The sequence below is a fragment of the Bos indicus x Bos taurus genome, chromosome 20 (assembly GCF_003369695.1).
Source record: "Bos indicus x Bos taurus breed Angus x Brahman F1 hybrid chromosome 20, Bos_hybrid_MaternalHap_v2.0, whole genome shotgun sequence".
Lineage (NCBI taxonomy): Eukaryota > Metazoa > Chordata > Mammalia > Artiodactyla > Bovidae > Bos > Bos indicus x Bos taurus.
The window spans coordinates 24,409,267-24,427,122 of NC_040095.1; the positions used below are offsets into that span (position 1 = coordinate 24,409,267).

A 17,856-nucleotide genomic window follows, 5' to 3' on the forward strand; every position below is an offset into this window, starting at 1 on the left:
ACAGGAGACGGGCTGAAGGGCACAGGGACAGCTGTACAGAAGCTGCATGAGCTAGACCTGTTTTTCTTCATTCCCTGGTACTTGTGAACTGTTGAAAGAAAATGCTAATTTGGCCAACGTGGCCTATTTCGCTCCTACCCTCCCATCACTGGTACCCACCCCTGGGTCCCTGCTAACTCCCCAGTAACTCCTTCCCCCTAAACTTTCCTCCCTCCTTTCGGTTTCCATCCACCCACTCGTTGACTCTTCTTCCCCTCTCTCTGCTCCAATATTTACTTTTTTATTTATTTTTTTTATTAGTAAAATAGCTCCCAAAACAAAGACTGACATTTACATAAAAGGGGCAGGATAGGATGGCTATCCATCCAGGGAACACAAGTCCCATGTGAGCACCTGCTCTATGCAAAGCTCTGGTCTGTACTCCGCATGTCTAGCTGTTGTTTTTTTTTTTATCTTTAACCTGGAAAGAAAAGCAAGGATGACTCTTGTTTTCAGAGGTGGACAAGAGGCTTAAGCAAGGTAAATAACTTTACAAGGTGTCAGCTACATGTGAATCTGGTCTGCTTCCTAACCCACGCAGTTCCCTGTACCTGCCCAACTGGGGCTGCCTCCTGCCTGAGACCTCAAAGCCCCACAGACCAGGCCCAGAACACAGGGCACCACACCACCCCAAGCCTCCAGAAGCCTCATGTTGGGATAAGCAACCCATGAATCACCTCCATGGAGAAGGAAAGGGCAACCCACTCCAGTATTCTTGCCTAGGAAATCCCATTGACAGAGGAGCCTGGAGGGCTACAGTCTATGGGGTCACAAAGAGTAGGACACGACTGAGCAACCAAGCAGGCACGCACGAACCGCCTCCAGGCCCTCACAATTCTATTTATTCCTGCATCAAGTCTGACTAAGTGGGCTCCAGATTTGGACCATGTAAATAAACTTGAGAGCGTGCAAATAGTACCACTGAACTCGACGGTGAGAGCAACTTTTTGAAGGGACAAAATGTCCCTAGAGCCAAGAACTATCAAAATTCAAAGATACAAGTAATTTAAAATTCACTTTCAATTTCAATTCACAATGAGAACTTTTGAGTCATTCAAAAAAAAGAGAGAGGGTCAGGACCAGGATAATAAATTACAAAAAAAATAAAATAATAGTAACAACAACAAAGACCTGATTGCTTGATGATGAAAAAAATTAAAGAACCTTAAAGAACTCAGGCCTCTAAGTTTGGGTCCTGAAGATACAATAAGAAGCTGTTTGTTCTGGTAAAAGTCTTATTATTTCCTAATTAAGCAGCTCTTTTAGCTCCATTCAGCAATCAGCAGAAGTGTACAGGAAGGATGACATTTAGTATGAATGAAAACATTCACTGCCGTGCACCACATCTTAAAACATTGGATTACTTCTACTCACTATGTACATACATCCATACAGCTCACCTTGTCCAGAAATGAAGATGGAAATCATATGATTATATCTCTTGTGGCTCATTTGGTAGCATAGGTTGTTCTGTTCACAGCTAGGAAATGTTATATATAATAAAGGTTCTCGTGTTTCAGCTTATATTAAGTGTTAAATACATGATAAAGATACTAGGGTGATAGATTCAAGAGAATACTGTAAAAATAGTGTTTTTATTTCAGAAGACTCTGGATACAATGGTGAAAACGTTGATGTGCTTATGGCCAAGCAAAGAGAGATAAAGACCAAAATTTGAAGATTAAAAAACATGTATCATTTTCTTTCTTAAAGGTTTTCTACCCACAGAATCATAATAAAATAAGGTAGAAGGAATATTCTTGATAATCATGAACATACAATAAAACTCGAATAAAACAACTGATGCTGTAAAACAGAATCCATAGTGTGGTTAAAATTCAGAGAATACACTTGATGCCTGAGGTGCACAGTGGGTAGTTCCTAATTCCTAATCCTTTTGTTTCCTGATATACACACATGGGTATAGGTCTGTACAAATAAAGCAGCATTAGGGATATTTGCAAGCTGCCAAGCACTTTGGATTTAAATGACCTTTGACATACAACAAAACATACCTATACCTAAGACTAAAATGGACTTTGGAAACTACCTTTAACCAAATGTAAAACCTTAAGTTTCTTTTTTTCTAGGAAGATAAAGGGAGGCCCAAGCTAAGAGGTGGTGCAGTAGTAAAGAATTCGCCTGCCAATGCAGGAGATGCAGATGCAATCCTTTGACTGGGAAGATCCTTGGAGAAGGAAATGGCAACCCACTCCAGTATTCTTGCCTGGAGAATCCCATGGACAGAGAAGCCTGGTGGGCTATCGCCCATGGAGTCGTAAAAGAGTCACACGACTGAGCACACACGCACACAGACTGACATAAATCTAACAGAAGCTGCTAAGCAGACAGGCCCTTCTCTATGGGGGAAGGAATAGAGTGAGGTGGCACTGGCCCTTTAGAAAAGAGACAGACATGTTAGGTACACATCCAAAGCCAGGTCCGTGGTTCCCAGGACCGCTTCTGAGAGGGCTGCAGTTACTACTACAGTTAGAACAATGTTTTCAAAGGATCTTTTTCTTTCTTTCAAGTATTCTTCCCAAATAATATCTAGTTTTTAACTTTAGAAATGTAATTGTAAACCCCAGCGTTACCAGCTGCTACTTAAGCTACAGTGGGTACTAAGTGGTGAGCAGCCCAGCATTAATGGCTTCCTACAGTGCTGTTTGCTGTGGCCATTATGATCGGCACTTCACATCACTTTACAATCATTACACTTTGGGGAAGATTCCTAAATCAACAGTTTTAAACTTAAGCACACTCTTGGCCCTGGGGTGTCCCTGCTTTCTGCCAATGGCGGGGACCAGGTTTCCACTGGCCACATCTAGACTTCTTGAACCAATCATAAATAAACAACTGAAGTCAAAACAATCTACCAATAGAAATACAGTATTTTAAAAGACATAAAATATAACTCAAAACACATGAAAACTTATAGATTACCCATGCTGACATTTACTAGCATTTATAAAGATTTCTCACTGCAGGCAATAGGTGGGCTTTTGTGAAAATCACAAATGTCAATATAACGAAATATAATAAAAAGTCCAGAAAATGGGATTTTCTAAGGATCCCTTCATCCCCATTCCTTCTCTTTCCCTCTAATCTTTCTTTTCTTAAACCTACCTATTTCTATTCTTGGCATCACTACTTTCTGTCACTCAAACTTAATACTTCAAAGGTAACTCTTGACTCAAGCTTCCCTGGTGGCTCAGTGGTAAAGCATCTGTCTGCAATGCAGGAGATGCAAGAAATGTGGGTTGGATCCCTGGGTCGGAAAGATCCACTGGAGGAGGAAACGGCAACCCACTCCAGTAGTCTTGCCTGGGAAATCCCATGGATAGGAGAGCCTGATAGGCTAGAGTCCACGGGGTCACAAAAGAGTTGGACATGACTTAGCAAGTAAACAATAACTCTAGATTCAAGAGAGCCACCCCTCACCAGTCCTACCACTCTCCCTGACAGGTGTCTTCAGTTCACCTGCTCTTTCAAAGCCTGCCTCGAGCCTGGTCTACTAACAAGCCTCTGCAGGTCTGTACTCAGCCAATAGGAGCAGCTTCCTGGGAACCAGGTTGCACTCGGGGGACGCATGCCAAGAGCTCACCATTAGGTTCTATGGCTCACCGCCTTCCTGCCGGCAAAGTGGGGATACGAGAGAATTTACCTCAAAATCTTCCATGAGGTTTAAATAGATATAATCCAGTGCAAAGCACCATGCCTGATGCACAAAAACCCTCAATGTACATTTGCTACTTTTATCACAGTTCAGAAGTCACTCTTTAGTTTCAAACCTTTAGTGGCTGCTGACTGCCTATAGGATAAAACAATTTTCTAGCAGGCATCCTACCTATTGTAGCATAAAGAGTACTGACCTCAGGTCAGGGCTAAAAGTGAACTCAAATCCTAGGTCTCCTTATTAGCTGCGTGATTCTGGAAATCACTCAACTTCCTTGAGCCTCACCTGGCACCCAGTTGGGGAGTTAAACAGCTATACTGGGTTGAACAGTATCTCCTCACAAAAATTCACATCCACTTGGAAACTGTAACTGTGACCTTATTTGGAAACAGGGTCTTTGCCCACATAATTAGTTTGGGTGAGGTCACACTGGATTGGGCTTCCCAGGTAGCTCAATGGCAAAGAATCCACCTGCCAATGCAAGAGACGCAGGTTTGATCAAAGATCCCTGGGGGAAGAAATGGCAACCCACTTCAGTAATCTTGCCTGGGAAATCCCATGGATAGAGGAGTTTGGCGGGCTACAGGCCATGGGGTTGCAAAGAGTCGGACATGACTGAGTGACTGAGCACGGAAGCACAAGGCCATACTGGAAGAATGGGCCCTAAATCCAAAGTGGTAGAATCCTTAAAAGAAGGAGATGAGCACACAGGGAGAATGCCAGGTAAAGATGGAGGCAGAGACTGGAGCCATGAGTCTACATGCCAAGAACAGCAAGGATTGCCGGCAACCACCAGAAGCTGGAAGGATCCTCCAGACTTTGGAGGGAGAGCGGCGCTGCCGATGTCTTCATGTCAGACTTCTAGACTCCGGAACTGGGAGAGAACAAACTTATACTTTTCTTAAGCCACCCAGTTTGTGGTAATTTGTTACAGCAGTCCTGGCAAACTAACTCAACAGCTAATCATTATTGCTTAGAGACATATTTGCCATAGAAAATGGTTATTCCAGGTGTCACACAAAGAAACTGAGGCTGAGCGAAGCTGCTGGTGGGAACTCAGCCCCATATGGTTGAGGTCCAGGCTCACGACCACTCTGCTGCCACACCCACCCCTGAATGGAATTAGATGCAATGGATGTGACTGCCCGGAATACTGCTGCTCACGCAGTAAGTACTTAAAAATGGTAGCAACAGCCACACATACATCAACTCCCTAACCTGCTTGACCTCCAAGTCAAGGGTCAGCAAACATTTTCTTTAAGGGTCAGACAGTAAATATTTGATGCTTTGCAAGTTGAGGCAAAATTGAGGCTTATACAACCATTAAAACAAATATACATATATATATAAAACATCCTTAAGCTCAAGTGCTATAAATGAACAGGCACCTGGGTGGGTTTGACCTGTTGGCTGCAGACCCTGATGCATCTTCCGGCATCTTTGCTGGCAGCTCCACAGGCTCAGTGTGCAGGGCATTTTATTCTCCCTGCCCCTTCCCCCACTCCTGTTGGCCAACACCTCCTTCTGTCTCCTCTTCCCCACCCCCAAAGACATTCTCTCAGGTTAGTATTTCACCATGTCTTGCCCGAACTATTCCAAGAACTTCCCATCTTGCCCTACCCCAAGCCACCCTTCACACCCGTCACCAGGACTGCAGGCCCGATCACATCAATACCCCTGTTGATCTTCCATGAGGCTCCCTCCATCACCTCCAGGATCAAAACCACGAGGACCTTTCTTAAGAACACCAGTGTCTAGGCTACATGTTCCTGCCTTTCAGATTCAGTGCATCCAGAAGGGGCCCTATGTCCAGCTGCAACCATGCCAAGGCTGATGTGAGAGGCAGCCGGGTTTAGTCCCTGATTTTTGTACTTATGGTTCCCTCTGCCCAGAATGCCCTTCCCTGCGCTGCCCACCAGGCAAACTCCCAACTGCTTTTCAAAACTCTTCTTCAGCTGAGACAGGGAGGAGCCACCCTTGAACTCTGCATAGTTAACCACACCTCCTCTGTCCTACTTCACACCATGGCATGTGCTACCGTGCCTGTATGGGTCACACTGTATAGTGACAGCTAACTCACCTGTCAGCCTCCCTCAGTGACCTAAGCTCTGGGCATGGAGCCTATCAGCTCTTATATGCTTATCAAACCTATCCTAAAGCATTTCCAGATCAACCATGCACTGTCCATCAATGTTCCTCCAAAAGGCAAAATACAACTATCTTTCAAAGGGAAAACCAATGCTACCACTCAAACCTCTAACACAACCCTGGACTCTCATGCACTATTATTACACAGGAACTAAGTCAGATCCACCTCTCATTTCAGTTTTCTGCACACACATTCTCCCTCCCTCATGGAACTGCATTTTCCCTGAGGGCAGGCACCTCCTGCCCAACACCCACACCCAATGGTTTGTGCATCCAAGTCACTCAACACCCTGAACACACAGGCTCTAATTCACATGTTTTGAATTAAGCAAAAGGGACCCCAGGGAAAGAGTAGTATCATGAAAGCTTACCAAAGAGGAGAGAAACATACGATACACGAGTTTAAACACCAAGAATCAATATAAAGTTCAATCATGAGGTACATAATTCTTCTGGCACATAAAATGAAGCATTTTCAAACTTCCTCTCCTCCTCCCCACTCCAGTGAATTTTGGAAAGTCATTTTGTAGATACTTAAGTCTAAGAATTAAACTGCTCACATGTTCATGACTTCACCCATAAAACACATCCAAATCCTATCTTTATTTCCTGTACGCTTTTAAATCCTGTTATCCATCATCACATAAATAGAAAAACAAAAACATTCTATAAATTACAGAAGAAATCTATTTCAAAATTAACCAAGAAGTACTTTGGAGTGCCTACTTCATTAATTCAACAAGCATTCATTAAATACTTACTATGCATGTATGAAATAGTGGAACTTTATACTTGAGGAACGTAAAAACACGATCCCTGCACACTAACCAAGCAACATACAGTCTCTGGCACACCAGTCAGCATTCTATCAGCAAAGACGACTTAGAAAAGGGCTGGGATACTCCAAGGACAGGAACTTGACCTGGGGCTTGACTGTGAATGCGCCGGGTAGGGGAGATGTGGAACAGAATGCAGGAGCCTGTCCACCCTCAAGGCTTACACTCAAGTCCTAATAGCCCATCCCCACCCCTGTGTCACTCACAGCCTTCCTCATCTCAGCTGATGGAAACTCCATTATTAGCATTGATGAAGCCCAAATCAGACTCACTCTGACGTCTCCTCTTCCTCTCAGGTGCCACATCTGTTCCTTTAGGAAAACCTGCTGATTCTATCTTTAAAATAAATCTAGAGTGAAACCTCACTATCTCATCATCTCTCAGCCACATTATCAGATTTACTGGCCCCTAGCTACATCTATGGGGTCACACAGAGTTGGACACGACTGAAGTGACTTAGCAGGAGCAGCAGCAGCAGCTTCTACCTTTGACCTCCCCACCCTGCCTCATCCCTGCCCATTCTCTTCTTAGCACAGCAAGTGGAGTAAGTCTGTTAAAAGGTCTACTGGTATATCACTCCTTCCCTCAAAACCTGCAATGGCTCCCGTCAAACTAGGGCTTTCACTCCAAATCCTAATGGCCTAGGAAGCCCTGTAAGTCGAACCTTCTGGGCCCTCCCCTCCCACTCAGACTCTCTTAGCACCCATCACCTGTCTCCCTGCCGTTCCTCAGCAGGCCCAGCACACACCCACGCTAGCACCTTTACCCCAGCTGTATCTCCTGCCTGAAGAACTCTGCCCCCATACCTGTTTGGTTACCTCCCTCACCTCCTTAAATCTCATCTTCTCGATGATCATGCTTTTCAATACGTACCTCATTCTGCCTCCTGCCTCCGCAAGTCCACTTGTTCTGTTCCACATCTATTTTCCCCCTAACATATACCATGAGGTGGGTGACTGTCACTGCGCTCCAGATTCAAGCTCCTGGGTCGCCTCATCAGGTCGACCAGCATCGCCCTGTGCCCCTCCGGCCGCAGAGACCAACTGACTCAGCCTTACCTGGGCTGGGCCACCGTGGTGGGCACGGAGAGGGTCTTCTGTGCCCAGAGCGCCTGTGGCTTGGTGGTCTAGCCTACTTCTGTGCCACTCTTAGGAGCGTTCATTCCCCCTCGGCCCCAAGGTCCCCTGCTCTGGAGGTGGGGACAGGCCCAGACTGTGGCGTTGAGGCAGGTGGTGGGCACACCTGGGGCCCGGTCGCCAGATTCTTTCTGACCGAGGTGTTTTTCCCACTGCACTCTGGAGGTGGGGGCCAGCCTGGGTCGTGAGGGGTGACCCAGAGAGGCTGCTGTGGGTGCAGGTGCGGTTCCCCGAGAGTCCCTTGGACTGCAAGGAGATCAAACCAGTGAATCCTGAAAGAAATCAACTGTGAATATTCACTGGAAGGACTGATGCCGAAGCTGAAGCTCTAGTACTTTGGCCACCTGATGCGAAGAGTGACTCACTGGAAAAGACCCTGATGCTGAGAAATTGAAGGCAGGACGAAAAGGGGATGACAGAGGACGAGATGGCTGGATGGCATCACCAACTCAATAGACATGAGTTTGAGCAAGCTTTGGGTGATGGTGAAGGAGAGAGAAGCCTGGCATGCTGCAGTCCATGGGGTCGCAAAGAGTCAGACATGACTGAGTGACTGAACTGAACACATATCATACTTGGACACACATTATAATTACTCAGTGTGTGTTTTTTCTTTGTGTCTCCACCCTGCTAGAATGCAAACTCTACAAGGGTGGTGATCTTTGCTTTGACTTCTGGTGCAACTGTAGCATCTTTACTAGTGTCTGATGGGCACTTAAATATTTGTTGAATAAGATCAGGTTTACCTTTCAGAGGATCCCATGAATAAACTGAATGATGCTAAGCTCTCCTCCCTAACCAGTGCCTCCCTACCTGCTAAATAACAAATAAAACTTCTTTATCAGAAGAAAAAAGTCACATCACAGTGAGAGATACAAAGTTCCAAGGAAAGGGAGAAGAAATGACATGTGGGCTAAAAGTCGTCCACCTTGAAGCTTAACCGAGCTACAAATGCAAGATCAACAATACAAGACTGGCTCTATGTCTGAAGAGGAGACAGTACTTAGAACTCAAGGTGAACTACAGCTTGTAGGAGGGAAAACAGCCCATCACACCTTCTCTCTTTGGTGGCCCTATTAATTACACCCTCATCTGGGTCGGAGGAAAGCTGCTCCAGCCACCCAGCACGCCTTGGCGTCAGCACACCTGGGAGCTCTCATCACAGGCTGGAGGCCAGGGAGTCATCACTTTCACATTCGCAACACCTGGCAGGGGAAGACCTGGATGCCTGTTTGCTGATCTGAACTAAATGTGCGTGACTCTTCTTTCATGCCAACCCATAAAGGATTTTCATGCCCCGAGATTACAGAGACACATAAACAAATAGAATGCTCTTGAAACTAGCCTGAAACAAGGTCAAAATGTTCACTATATACTTTGGAATATTTTATTATTATTATTTTTTTGATATTTTGTTTTCAACGCAGGAGCGATGCTATTAAAAGAGTTAACCAACAAAACGACATCTAGGAAACCGTGACCCTCAGGGTTTCAGGTGACAGAACTGAGGCTCAGAAACGCCAGCGCTTGTGCAAGGACACAGGAATCTGGAGGAAGAGAGAGGCTGACAAGAGACAATTTACATAAACTCCTTAATGTGAACCACAGCAAACTGGTGACTCCAATAACACCAATGATTACTCCAGTCACCATTTTTCCTGGTGTGCAAAACAACAGCTGCATTAAAATACAGCACTCAACTATTGTACCTGTGACTCTATGGGGTTTTACACTTTGTCTGCAATTCTGGCGGTAAAAGGCCACCTGAAGGGATGATAAGATCTCTGGAATTGTCTTTTAAGGGAGAGTATCTCCCATCTTAAAAGTATCTTTATACTTTGCAAAATCAATTGCTTAGTGAGCAACTACTAAGAACCGTAACATTTGGTCCTCATGATGACCTTATGAGGAAGTGTTCCCTCTGTCAGGGAGAAAACGGGGCTCACAGAGGTTAAAACAGCTGCCCGAGGATCCCCTCACATCTGGTCACCCAGATGTCAGGCTGGCCCATGGTGACCGGACTCTGCTGTGGGGCTCCAGAGTTGACTCAGCCCCCCATCAGACCCAGACCAACCCCATCTGCTCTGTATAGCCCCGGGGACTCTCAGCACCCTGGAACACAGCTTCCCTGCCACCAGTCAAAAAACTCCGTGATGGGACTTGCTCTGCACCCCCACTGCAACAACAACAAAAACCTCCATGAGGATCAGAGTCCTGTCTGTCCCTCTTGCTGACACAAATCGAGTCTGTGCTCTGCAAACATGGGATGACAAACAGTTCAGGTCTTCTGGGCACAGTGTCTCTAAACAGAGCTAAGCATTAGTGTGCTATTTGTGTGTGTGTGTGTGTGTGATCATCATAAATAGATAGCAAATTAAGTCTAATTTGATATGAAACTTTAGTTTTAAAAAACACTTCAAGAGACAGCAGATTATTTAGCCTGAAAAGAAAAGTGTCATGTTGGTAAGGGTTGTTTAGGTTCCACACGGTCTTTGAAAATTCAAAAATGACCAGATAGGAGGCTGTGCATATGACACTTCAAGAGGACAGACAGTCCAGCTGAGCCCAAGATTCCTCAGAAGACCGTGAGTGGCAGTTCGGGTCCATGCCACCTCTGGGCTCTACAGTGACCAGCCTAACGGACCAGACTTCCTGATAGGATTCTGTAGAGGGCTTCACGGCTCAAAAAAGAAGTCGGAAAAACCAATGACAAGGTGATGTGAGTAGTGTCCCCACCTAGATGGTGACCAAGACATTCAGTGGCCAGTCACACTGATGCTTTAACCAAGGGATTCAGTCATGTAAAACAAAAACCCCAAAGGCAAATTTGTCTCCACTAAGAAAATATAGATTGGGCCAAATCTTAAGGCTGGAACTGAAGTCTCCTTAAAAAATAACTAGGAGTGGATGGGAGAGGAAAAATGGTACAGTTATAGATGAGACAAAAGCAAAAACGGTGAATGACCTCAGTTGCTAGCCCAGACGTTTCAAAGTAAGGATGAGCTTGTAAACAGCCCGCTTAATAGACCTCTTCTCTGTATTTCTGGCACCACCATCTCAGGGCTATGTTTAGACACAGGAGAATGGGGAGCAGAGAGGGAAGGGCTTGCTGTGGCCCAGCCTCACCTCGAGTGCCCTGCCGGGACTCTGGCTATCTTTAATTAATGTCTGGGGGACAGAAGACCAACCCTCCCTGTGCTGACAGGAAGCACAATGGTGAAATTCTACCCACAAGACTGACAGGCTCACTACTGGTGTATCATTCCTGAGGTCCTGGGGTTGTTTTTTGTTCAAAAGGAAGCTCCGTCTGGACCATTTACAGAGGGCAGTGAAGTAGACCCTGCATGTTTAATTTACGAGCACAGAAAACAGGACTGCCTGTTTATTTGTCTGGTTCTGCATCCCCACTTCACATACTCAGACTATACCAACCAATCACCTTTACATGATTTTATACCTTTTCTCTGGAATACAATTTCCCTTTAAGTCACTGCCTCTGGCTATCTAGTCCAGATTCATAAACAAAGATGAAACCAACATTTCTCATCATCTAACATTACAGTCTTTCCCTTTCACAGAATTCCCCAAGAGATAAGCCCAAAGCTTTTAAACCACCATCACTCGCTGCCTTCCAGATTAAGCTTCATTAAATACCAGAGATTAATCGTATCTTTGGAAACAGAATTGAATATGCTAAGAAACTGATAGTGAAATATATTCTACACACCACACCAAACTCACTAACACTGGCATTATAAAAGCATACAGCAGGCAGGGACGATGAAGAGAAGGGGATAAGAGGCTGCCGTTTCAAGAAAAGAAAATCAAGAGCACAGGGTTACAAAGCTCACTGATAGACCTGTGTAGGCTGGTTATCAGCAATCAATGAACCGTCCATGAACAAAGAATTTAAGGGGCTCCTGTGACAACAAAGCAAAATATGAATAAAATTCAAGTTCTGAATTCCATCTACTGTACCTCAGACTACAGAAAACTGCCTTCTTCCTACACTGAACTCCATGAACCAAAATAGGTCTGTTTATCTAAGACTTCATCAGTAGATTAAAAAAAAAAAAAATCAGAATTCTAACATTCCCTTTTCGCTGAAGGAAACACAAGGCTCTCTTCATTTTTGCAGAAAGCACTTATGCTAAAACCATGATTAAGCAGTGGCTTCAGTGCTAAGTATGGTCAGTGAACCCCAGCTGACCACACTGCAGGGTGTTCACGTTTCCCACCCTCTTTCTGGAGATGGTTCCTTATGAGCCTCAAATGTCCATCCGGAACCCAGCTGGGTTTTCTGAATGGGGCATGAAGGCAGGCTGCAAAACCGGTGGACTTCCTCCCACTGCACAAGTATTACTCAATGGTTGGGTACCCGGGATGTTCTGTAGAGAAGGATCTAGCAGGACCTGTTTCCCCGCCTATTTTTTATTCCTTAAGTCCATACAGAGAGGGGATGCCAGGTGATCGAGAAAAGAAAACTATCTGGAAGTATGTGAAAAGATCATCGATTTGCCAGAGAAACCCATGACAGGATGTACAGTTAAACTCTGGCCAAGAGTCCAGCTCAACACGGTCCAATGGGAACCTCGAGCAAGGAAGGAAACAGGCCTCATCTCTGTTGTCCAGTATGATAGCCGCTGGCTATAAAGCACCTGAAGTATAGCTAGTATGACTAAGGAACCGAATTTTTAAAATTTTATTGAACTGTAACTAACTTAGAGAGTTACGTGTGGCTTACAGACTCAGCATGGAAGAACTCAGGTCCAAAACTCTGGGAAAGCTGGCTGATGGCAGCAGTCTCCTGGATAAGAAAAAGGCTCCAGAGGAGCCTAATGGTCCCGTCCTCTCCCCCCAAGGACAAAGGGAGAAAAACAACTAATTAACTCCCCTTCATAACTGCTTTAGTAATCAAAAAGTACTTTCTAATCTTTTTCTGACTCAACTGAATGTGGGTCTCTTAATATAAGATTGCGTGTGTGCTAAGTCGCTTCAGTCGTGTCCGACTCTGTGCAATCCTATGGACTGTAGCCTGTCAGGCTCCTCTGTCCATGGAATTCTCCAGGCAAGAATACTGGAGTGGGTTGCCAAGCTTTTCTCCAGGGTAATATATGATTAGAACATGTAAAATGTAAAAGGGATAAAACCACTTTTCTCTTACTGGAAACAACAAAGACTTAATAAAAACTTTGGGCCAAATACTCACAACAAAAGATCGCACAAACTGCTTCAAGATTTTCACTTTTTTTTTTTTTGACTCTTCTCTCAAAAGTCACAGTAAGGTCTACAATATGATTATGTTTTGAGATCCTGAAGGAAAAAACAACTTGCAAACAAAATTCCCAAGTGCTGAGATGAAGATTCGTCCCAACAGCAACTGTGTAGTGGGGGTGGGAGGGGGATGTTTCTTCTGCTCCATACAATCATGTGAACATCCAGAACATGTTCAAAAAGCTTCAGCCGTGCTTAAAGCTCATCTGTATTCCTAAAACGGCCAACACTAGCATCCTTGATAAATGCTGGCTGTAAACAAATGCTTTTAGCTTTATGCACTGCACGCTATAGCTTTAAATGGCAGTACATTCTAAAGACATGTTATCCAGGGACACACACTCCCTGTACATCACACACCAAGGCTACAGCAGAAACAAACCATGTTGAATATCAACTGATGTTCTTTCTGAAGTTCCTGAAGATTATGTTTAGGGCCCTTGAATTGTTTAAACAATGTAAAAATGGTACTGGTTTTAATGAAGGAAGTCTCTCAAATCCCAATAGGAGATGATTTTAGTTCTAGTGTTAAAAAGAAAAAATAAACTATGTACATGGCTTAACAGACTACATATAAACTCAAAATAGACTTTATAGCAAACATCAAGTATTTTCTAATCACTTCGACAGCAGAGCCACTCAGCAAGGCTGAGTGTGTGGACAGTAAAACCACTGAATGAACTGATGCTGCCCTGTAGTAGCCAGCCACCTGTGTGTGACTGCAGGCATTTGTACCTGGCTCCACCCTTTCAACTGTTTACCAACAATCTGCATAAACTCACAGAAACATGTAAAAAGGTACCCAGCACTGGATCCAGAATGATGTAACACAGTGGAATTTAAATGTTAGATCCCGCATTAAAGGCTCAAAGAGTCAGTTGCACCAGCACCGACTAAAATATCAAGAATCCAAAGCAATTTATGCAAAAAAGGGGGGTCACAGGGAACAAAGACGCAGGTTCAACGCAGGTCAATAGTGATATGGCTGCCCAAACAGCTAATTTAACCTTATACTGCACTTATAAGATGTAAATTGTCAAAAAAAGTTAGTCTTCTCCACTGAATCTAGTATCGCAGATGTTTGGGGCAGTGCATTTTAGCAGGGACTACACCAGCATCAGCAAGTTTGCCGGACCCCGCTCTGGGGAGTTAGAAGCCTGTCACCTACTCGGAAGAGGCAGGAGTGCAGCAGAGGGAAAGGAAGCTGCTTTTCCAAAAGTTCTGATGGGCTGACATGACAAGGAAGAAACTTACTTTGTGTGTTTCCAGGGAACAGAAAGAGAATTAAGAGAGGCAAACTTTAGCTTAATACCAGGAAGAACAGGTTAAAGATCTGGGCTGTTTGTAAATGAGCAGTCCCACCTGAAAGGGCAGCGAGCGACTCATTACCCAGGGCCAGAGGCACTGGCCCAAGGAGGTTTCCACCCCCTCAGGAAGGTGGTTAGTAACGTCCTCTTCCCCTCCCCCACACTGAACCGAAGACCTTCTCAGCAAGGCTGCCTCCCCACTCCAACCCCTCCCCATTCTCCCTCTCTCCAGGCAGGCTATCAGAATGCAAGCCAGCGAGTAAGGTTAAGGCAGGAATTACTGCTCTAATTCTGCTCTAATTTATTTTCTAAGAAAACAATCTGCAAACTTCAGTCTTTAGGGACACTAACGACGACTAAATAAAACAAGCTCCGACAGCTGGGCAGCTAACTCGCTGAGATACCAGAAACACTGCTCTCAGACACAATACTCAGATCCTATACATTCTACATCTTAATTTCAGTCGGTTAGTAGACACCAAATTCAAAATGACCAAGCTTAAAGAGAGTAATTTTCTTAAAACTTCCTGAAATTTGGCTGAGTGTTTTACCTTATTTCACAAAGGTCGCAAGCAAGAAGCCTGTGCAGGAAATTCCTATGCCGCCCCATTTAAGTAGTACCTACAGAGAACTGACCCTAATTTCTCTACCAATGCAGGGGCTGAGACGAGCAGAGGGGCGAAAGCAGGACTTACCTTTATCTGCAGATATCCACTCTTGCCCCTGATTTCCACACTTCCCGAAACCCACGGCTAAGTGACACTGCCAGTGTTCAAATGGATGCCTAACATGGCTTGGGTCCCCTTCTGATTCTACCCTAAACACAAGATGACCGATCCCAGAAGCTCATTACCCAACTATTCAAACTCTAAAATGACAGCACTGTCGTCAAAAGTGCTCTCTCAACCTCCTCTGAAGAGAGTACCCGCAGCCTGTCTGGAAAAGCCTGTCTGGAAATATTTTAAGGAGGAAGCTACCAGCCCACCATCTGCCCTACCCTTGGGGCACCGCCTGGCTGCCCACATCCCTGCCGGGATCCCGACCTGTGGGATATTAATCTGAAACAGACAATGGGACTTCTGTCAAAGTGACCCTCTCAGCCTGAACAACACATCCCACACCATCCGCTCTTAAGGCCAGGCTTTACCTTTCTGGACGTGGATGATGTCGGGGAAGTTGGCCAGGTGGCCCTGATACAACGCCAACAGGTCCATGACCGGGTCCAGGTCTTGCCTGGGCTGCTCGGCGAAGAGCTCGCCGATGGCATCGTAGGCATCTCCGGTGAAGGCGATGGCCTGGTTCAGGCCGGCCGAGAAGGCCTGCTGGTCCAGCTCAAAGGCCTGGCTGAGGCCGCGGAAGGACTGCCCCACCCTCTGGTACTCCTTCTTGAAGCCGGTCACCTGCTTGCGCGCGAACTCGTTGGCTGTGTGGTTGAGCTGCAGCGCGCTGTCGTCCATCTTCTTGGTGAAGCACTTGAAGCCTTCGATCTTGCTCTCCACCTCCTGCAGGTCGAGGGCGGCGGCGGGGGGCGTGCTCAGGGTCAGGAAGAAGTTGGCGCCCACCATCTCATCCTTCTCGGCCTTCCTCTTACCCTGCTTCCAGGCCTTCTCGTCGGTGCTGCTGGGGCAGGTCAGGAAGTGCTGGAAGACGTCGCACTGCGCCAGCACCGGGTGGCTGGCCATGTGGTTCATCCACCAGATGAGGCCCTTTCTGCGCTTGGAGATGAAGTCCTCCTCGAAGCGGCCGGTGGCCTGCTTCTCGGGCAGGTGGGGCACCGAGATGACCGGGAACTTCTCGGCCAGGCGCGCATACAGCCAGTCGAAGTGCTTGTAGCGCCGGTGCACCGGCACCTGCGTGTGCGTGGGCACAAGCTTGTACGAGATGTAGCTCTTCATGCCCTTGAACTTGGTCTGCTTGGTGGGGTCGTCGATGGTGCACTGGAAGGGATAGGGGTTCTCCTGCCACTCGGGGCCATAGGGGCCCAGCACCACGCACAGCTTGTCCCCATCCTTCACGAAGCCCGATGCCTCACCCAGCACGAAAGCCTCCCCGCCAGACTTGACGAAGGTGGAGAAGCGGTTGAGGTTACGGCTCACGGTGGCCGAGCTCTTGGCCCCTGACGGATGGTGCTGCGGGGGCGCAGAGCCGCTGCGGGAGCCCAGCGACAAGTCGGAGCGCGTGGACAGGCGGTAGCGGCCAGCAGCGCCGACGCCCCCAGACGACGAGCCGTCGAGGTCCGGGTAAGCGCCGCTCCCCAGTGCGCCCGGCTCGTCAGCCACGGTGGAGCTGTCGTCCCACTCATCATCCCAGTCATCGTCGCTGCCCTGGCTGGCCTGGTAGCCGCCGCCGCCGTAGAGCTGCTGCGGCGACGGCTGCAGGGCGCTCCCGCCGTACGAGAAGCCCGCGCCCGTCGGCTGGAAGGTGCTCACCGGCGGCGCCTGCTGCGGTTGCAGCAGGGGCTGGAAGGCTTCGGGCGGCGGCTTGAAAGAGGTGGGCGGCGCGGCAGGCAGGGGTTCGAAGCCCCCGGGTGGCACGTTGGCGTAGCGGGCCGGGGCGCCCGGGCCGCCGTCGCCCGCCGGGCCGGGCTCGGGGGCGCGGATCACCTGCACGTAAGAGGCCGGGAAGAGGCCGCGGTCTCCGCGGCTGTTGATCCCCTCGAGCCAGCCCTCGATGTCCTGTTCGCTGCACAGGCTCAGCACCTCGTGCTCCCGCAGTGAGATCTCGCCCGGGTTCTCCGACCTGAAGTCGTAGAGCGCCCGGGCGCGCAGCGCCATGGTCCCGGCACCCCGATGGGCTGCCTCCCCGACCCCCGGCGCCCTGAGCCTGGCGCCCGCCCGAGGGGCCCGCGGTGGTGCCCGCGCCCTAGCGCGCGGAGAGGAGCCCGGAAGGCAGTACACACTCCTGGGCCCCCACCCGCTGGTCGCGCCCTCCGCGCCGCTCCGCTTGCAGCGCAGACTGCCGCGCTGGGCCGCCGCCGCCGCCGGTCGGGGGCGGGGCCCGCGGCCTCCCACGTCCCCAGCTGCGCTAATCCAAGGCCGAGAGCCGCGCGCCAGGCGAGAGCAACCGATGGCCGAGCCGCCGCACACATCCCCAGATTCGACTCCGTGGCCGCCACTGCCCCCTTGTGGCCAGTGCCGTTCAGTGAGGCGCAGGGGTGAGAGCTTGAGGATGAAGGTTTCTTTTCGGAAGTGAACTGAGATTTTTCTTTTTTAGGCTCTTAAGTTGAAAAAAAATATATAGCCTAGAAATAAGTTAATATTTTCATTGCTGATTAACGTTCCCACTCTGAGCGCTCAGTGAATACTCATACAATGACATAAACCCACGCGTCTGTTGAAGGATTTTCAATGAATGTTAGCTATTGCGCTAAGAAAGACGCGAGGCGGGGAGGGGCGCTGTAAACTGACGGAGCAGCTCCCTAACATCTACCCACTGGAGGT

The 17,856-nt window shown here is 47.6% G+C and overlaps 1 protein-coding gene across 1 annotated transcript in view; it reads right to left on the reverse strand.

The window, feature by feature from the left end:
• SNX18 (sorting nexin 18) overlaps positions 1-17,380 on the reverse strand; it is a 28,702-nt gene extending 11,322 nt beyond the window's left edge. Inside the window, exon 1 of the mRNA XM_027520067.1 lies at positions 15,564-17,380. Coding sequence (XP_027375868.1) covers positions 15,564-17,190 — 1,627 coding nt within the window. The 5' untranslated portion in view covers positions 17,191-17,380. The remainder of the gene's footprint in view (positions 1-15,563) is intronic.
• Positions 17,381-17,856: the final 476 nt, after the last annotated feature.